General features: G+C 42.9%; 1 protein-coding gene across 1 annotated transcript in view; it reads right to left on the bottom strand.

Annotated features, from left to right (window-relative positions):
- The window catches only part of LOC119414901 (receptor-type tyrosine-protein phosphatase F-like), a 178,179-nt gene that overhangs the window by 114,526 nt on the left and 57,852 nt on the right, over window positions 1–5,801 (bottom strand). The window contains exons 7-8 of the mRNA XM_037682020.1: window positions 4,594–4,605; window positions 645–1,027 (exon numbers count right to left, since the gene is read on the bottom strand). Of these exons, the coding sequence (XP_037537948.1) occupies window positions 645–1,027; window positions 4,594–4,605 (395 nt within the window). The remainder of the gene's footprint in view (window positions 1–644; window positions 1,028–4,593; window positions 4,606–5,801) is intronic.

Raw genomic sequence — 5,801 nt, forward strand, 5'->3', positions numbered from 1 at the left:
GATAGATAGATAGATAGATAGATAGATAGATGGATATAGATATATATTTATGAGTCAGAGTTTCTTTATTTGTCATTCACACCACATGTGGTACATGTGGTGGAACGAAAGCGTGTACACGGGGTCCCAGTTACATCCAACAATAAAAATGTAAAAGAAAAAGAGTAACAAGACCTAAGCATGATCTGCTGACTATATCCACTTCCTCTCCTGTCATAATGTCCCGTCGTAAGTTCAGAGGTGACAGGGCTTTCTCTGTTGCAGTTGTTAAGTCTCGCTTAAAAACCCACTTTTATTCCCTAGCTTTTGGCACAGTGTGATTTGTTTTCAACCTGTCTGTATTCTACAGTGTTAGCCATTTAGTTATCATCTTCTGCTATTCATATCTATATGTTTTATTTTACTTTATTTTATATTTTATTTGCTTTGCTTGTTTGTTTTTGCTGTACAGCACTTTGGTTGACCTTGTTGCTATTTTAAGTGCTCTATAAAAAAAGTGGTATGGTATAATGGCAGCTATGCTGCTTTTACTGTAGTGAAGTTTATATTCTCCACATTTCTCCATTTGTTCAATATTTTTAACTCTTGATCTTGATTGAAGTGTTGGTGATGTTGGGAAAATCTGGATTTGCAAAAAAAGATACCAGTCTGTCAGAATCTCGGCCCTTTTTGAAGGTGGTTTTAGGTTCTGTTGGTTTAATCATCATAAAGTTAGTTTGTAGGGACCCCTGAGATGGCATCCAGTCTTGTTTCTCACCTTTGACAAAGACCTGTGCTGTGGCATCGATGATACCCAGGTCGGATATGGCCACACATGTGTAGTTAGAAGATTGGTGGATATTTGTGAGCTCCAGGATGTTACGGCCAACAGGAAGGTGGTCCTCCTGGGACAGCTCAACTTCACCACTCACCCACTTTACAAAGGGCATTGGCGAGCCAACTGCCACACAGGTCAGGTTAACAGAGCCGCCAGGCATCACCTCCTGACTGGTGGGGGGGATGGAGAAACGAGGAGGCACACGGCGAACTGAAAAGAAACAGAAGAACCATGAGAGGCAGATATTACTGGAGGGGCGGAGTCTGAAACCCTTTTATATTTTATGTAACATCATATTTTACACAATATCCAAACCTTTTTAGAACTGTTTTTGTATTAAAAAGCAGTATGGAGAAGCAGACACTTGTGTTGATTTCATGCAGCAAACAGAACATGCTGAAGGATAAACAAACATCCCCATGCAGAAAGTCACTTTATTTCAAACACCTCTGAATGAAACGTTTTTTATTGTCCTAAAACTGAACTATGTTTGGATCTAAACGGATTTTAAAGGGTGCATTAATCAGACAAATCCAAGAGGACAAAGATCACCTTAATGGAGCGGAGAGGTGGATGAAAAAACAGACATTCTTCTAGATATCTGAGACTGGGACGGACGTCCACCATCCAGCAGGACAATGACCCTAAACACTTTGCTGAAATGGTTTAAGGAGAACCAGTTAAAGGTTCTGTGGTGGACAAGTCAATGCCAAGACCTCAGTCCAATGAAGAATCTCTAATTTGATGTAAAGACTGTTCGACACGAGCAGCATCTGACAGAGGTGAAGGTGTCTGGACACAAAGTACAGACAAAAAATATATTAAAGTATAAATTATAAACTACTGGTAGTCCTTTTTTTCTTAACAGCAGTAGCCTATAGGTTTTCTAGTTTTTACCCTGTTGTGCTTTCATGACATGAATAAAGTGAAATGATCTGGAATCAGCATTCCAGAGCTTTTACTGAACATCTGTAAACCTGACTGTGTTCAGCTGGCTCTGGTGGCCATCTTGAAGATGGTTGACACTAAAAGGAAATCAGATGCAGATGAACATCAAATCTGTACTTTCTGAGAGTTTTGTTCAAATGTATCCAGTCCTTCATCAGACAATGACACATGCAAAAACATCACAGTCCATGTTTTGTTAGCAGTGAGAGATACTGAAAAAGAAACGCGGAACAAAAATGTGCACCACTTGCCAGCAAATCTACAAATTCAATCCAAACCCTGAGTCACAGGCTGTGAAAGTCTTTCAGATTCACTACTTTTCACAGAGAGACGCATGAGTAGAGCAAGACTCGGGCTGGACCAACACCATCAGCATGCAGGAGAGGTCACGAGGGTCAAACCAAATTTTGTGAAGTAAGCCTTAATTGTGCGGTCAGACATCAGATGTTATATTTTTATGACAACAGAGCTGAGCAGTGATGCTGCTGTCCCATTTCTTCTGACCTGACCATGTTGTTTGAGAGGGAGCCTCAAGAAGTCTTCTCAACGTCCTTGCGTGTGTCACAGTCTTATTGTTTGAGTTTTGAACATGTTCAAAAGGTTTGTGCAACCAAATTTCTCTCAAAGTCACAGAGTGGTTGTGGTATCACTAACCACAAGCTCCAGAGCTTCATTCTGACACCTACAGGTCTAAAAACCACACCAAGAGTAAACAATGTATAATAAATCTGGCTATCTACACTTCTAAAGTGTACTTTGCCAGGGTAATTTTGGTAAAGGTTTATGGATGTTTATCACTGCTAATGTTAAATTAATGTTGAACCATGTGTGTGAGCTCAGAGAGTTGTTGTCCTCTCAGAGAGGAGCTGCATGTGCAGCTGTACTCGAAGGTCACCTGTGAGCTGAGAGGCCGAGGTCATCGTGCTGATAAGCGTGTATAAAATAAATACTTCTTATATACTCTCTGGTGCAGATATCCACGATCGAGGATCCAATGAAACATGTGTGCAAGCCTGTGGTGAACACTGCCTTTGCAAGTAAACTGGGTTAAAACATCTTCTCCTGTCGTCGTGTGTGAGCTCCTTTATTTAAGTAGATAATGCAAGGATATTTTTGTCCAACATACTGCAACAGATTCCATCAGCCATGAGGAGAAAGCTGCCATGTTGGGTATAAAGTAGGCCTAGATGGGTAGATGTGGGTGGAGACAGGCAGTGAAATAATGTGCGTGACCTTGAATACTTGAATAGAGGGCCGGCTCCAGAGGAGGGGACCTGCCAAAGACACCATCTTAGCACCAACATAACTGGTTTGTTCCACTTTGGAGAAAGCTGTTTGGGGGACAAATCAGTTTTGTGTTGTGTGTTTCCTTGACTGATGAAGCCTTCTGGATGGAAGGTGAAACATTTCAGCAAAAAAAAGAAACTGGCCAGATGACCTGACTGAAAATTGTTGGATTGTATACCTGGATTATTGAGCATGGACTTATTTGACCTTGAATACTGTTGTTTTAAACCAGCACACAAACGTCTACAGTGATCTTCAGACTCTGGCAGCACAAAAAGTAGCTGCATGGGGGGTTTGATTCACCAGCTGGTGTTTAACGCTCTGGGAGGATGATGGTTTGTCAACTGGAGACATCTGTCATGGTTTGGAGACAGTGGAGTGTCCACTCAGTCCATGCTTTTACTTCTCACACAGAAAATGTTCAATAAAAACACCACTGGATCGTAGAAGACCTGATATTAGGGCAGCTGTAGCTGAGTGGTTAGAGCAGTCGTCCTCCAATGCACGAGTTGGGGGTTCGAATCCACCAGCAGTCACACATTGAAGTGTCCCTGGGCAAGACACTGAACCCCTCATTGCCTCCGATGTGTGTCCCATCAGTGTATGAGTGTGATAAAGCACTTATTAGTCTTTTTAGAGATCTAGTAGAGTGCTGTATGAATGGGAAAATGAGGACGCAGATTGTGTTGTAAAGTGCTTTGAGTGTCTTGATAAGATAGAAAGGTGCTATATATAAGTACAGTCCATATTCAGGGTCCTAGTTTTTAATGAGATGTAAATGGACACTATACAAATTAAAGGCTTTGAGTGAATGCATCACTCGCCGCCTTCTATCTATGAGTCGTACACTCAGATCCTCGTTTTGAAAAATGGAGTTGTAACAAGTTCAAGCTGTGAACAATGCTCAGCTACTACCACACCAAACTGTAGCTCAATATCTGTAAAACTGACAGAGTTTGAATTACATTTGTGGATTTTTTATTTTTTTCATTTACCCTTTATTTATCCAGGTAGTCTCATTGAGCCACGAGAACTCATTTTCAAGAGAGACCTGTTTAGGGAGCAGATGGTGGGGGTTAAGGGCCTTGCTCAGGGGCCCAGAGTGGGGTGAACGAGGGTGGAGGCAGGTGTGGGTGTTTCACCTTTTCCACCCACATTTTGATGTTGACGGTAACGGGAGGTGAACCTGCGACTTTCTGATCACAAGCCCAGAAAGTCGCAGGTAGCTGCCATCTTGAATTGAGTTGACTTCAAAAGCTAACAGCTGCATTTTAAACAGATCCATTTTTAAGTGTTTTAATGTGCACATTACATTAAAAGATGCTTATTTCACAAAATTTGCAGCAGACGGCTACAAACTGCTTTATGTTTGAAAGGTGAGGACAGGTTGGGGGGCAGGTCAGTGGACAGAAAGGAGGTGGGGGGTCTAAGGACCTGACAGGGTGACCGAGATGGGCCTCAGGCGCACAGCAAGGTGCTGGCGCAGCACGGCTCCAGTCGGGCTTTAGGAGGGGAAAGAGGAGAAATAAAACCAAACCAACCTTCTCGCTGATCTGAGGGAGAAGTTTGTCAAGAAGTTAAAATAAAAAAGTGCAAGAATGATGAAGATGGAGGAATTCAAAAAAGAGGGAAGAGAAAACAAACAGGAGGGCAAGTAAATGGAGGAGGACGACAAGGATGAAGAAGACCAGGGGGAAGAAGATGATGAAGAAGATGAGGAAGAATGTGAGGAGAAGGAAGATTAGGGGAAGGAAAACAGAAAGCAAGAAGAAGAGGAGGAAGAAAACAAGGGGGTGGAAGGTGAGGAAGAGGACAGGGATGAAAAAGATGAGGATTTAGAAGATGAGGAGGAAGAAGATGAGAAGAAAAAGTGGAAAACAAAAATGATGAAGAATAGGAGGAAGACGAGGAAGAAAAAAGGAGGAAGCAGACGAGGAGAAACAAAGAGAATAAAACAGGCCAAACTCTGCTCATTGAGTAAAAAGACAACAGCTGAAGAAACATCTGTCCTCCTCCTCCTGCAGCAGGAGGTGAGGTTCCTCCTCCTCCTGCAGCAGGAGGAACCTCACCTCCTGCAGCAGGTGAAGCAGCTGCTCCCTCATTCTTTAAAGTGGAGGAGCAAACCTGAGGTTTTGCTTCTTAACAACACTCAGCAGTAAGACACAAACAAGTGTTTATTATTTACTGTTTATAAGTTCATTCTCCTAGACACAAACTAGAGTTACATATAACACCCCCCCCCCCCACCAACCCAACCAGCCCAGAACAGGAGTTTCTGCTGAATGGACCAACTCAAAGATGAGGGGATCTTTGAGTTGGTCCATTCAGCAGAACTGTGAGAAAGGAGGAAAATAAAACAAAACTACATCTACGACAACAGAGTCTCCACTGAGAATCTGAAGAAGATCAAGAGCCAGCTGTTCTATGGAGAACGGGTCAGAAACACACAGAACACCTCTACTGGTGACATCATCCTGCACCTCCTCACCTGTCTGTACTCCTCACCTGTCTGTACTCATCACCTGTCTGTACTCCTCACCTGTCTGTGTTCACCTGTCTATACTCCTCACCTGTCTGTACTCCTCACCTGTCTGTGTTCACCTGTCTATACTCCTCACCTGTCTGTACTCCTCAACTGTCTGTGCTCACCTTTCTGTACTCCTCACCTGTCTGTGCTCCTCACCTGTCTGTGTTCACCTTTATGTACTCCTCACCTGTCTGTGCTCACCTTTCTGTACTCCTCACTTGT

This window comes from Nematolebias whitei, chromosome 9, assembly GCF_014905685.2.
Source record: "Nematolebias whitei isolate Nwh7 chromosome 9, NemWhi1, whole genome shotgun sequence".
Lineage (NCBI taxonomy): Eukaryota > Metazoa > Chordata > Actinopteri > Cyprinodontiformes > Rivulidae > Nematolebias > Nematolebias whitei.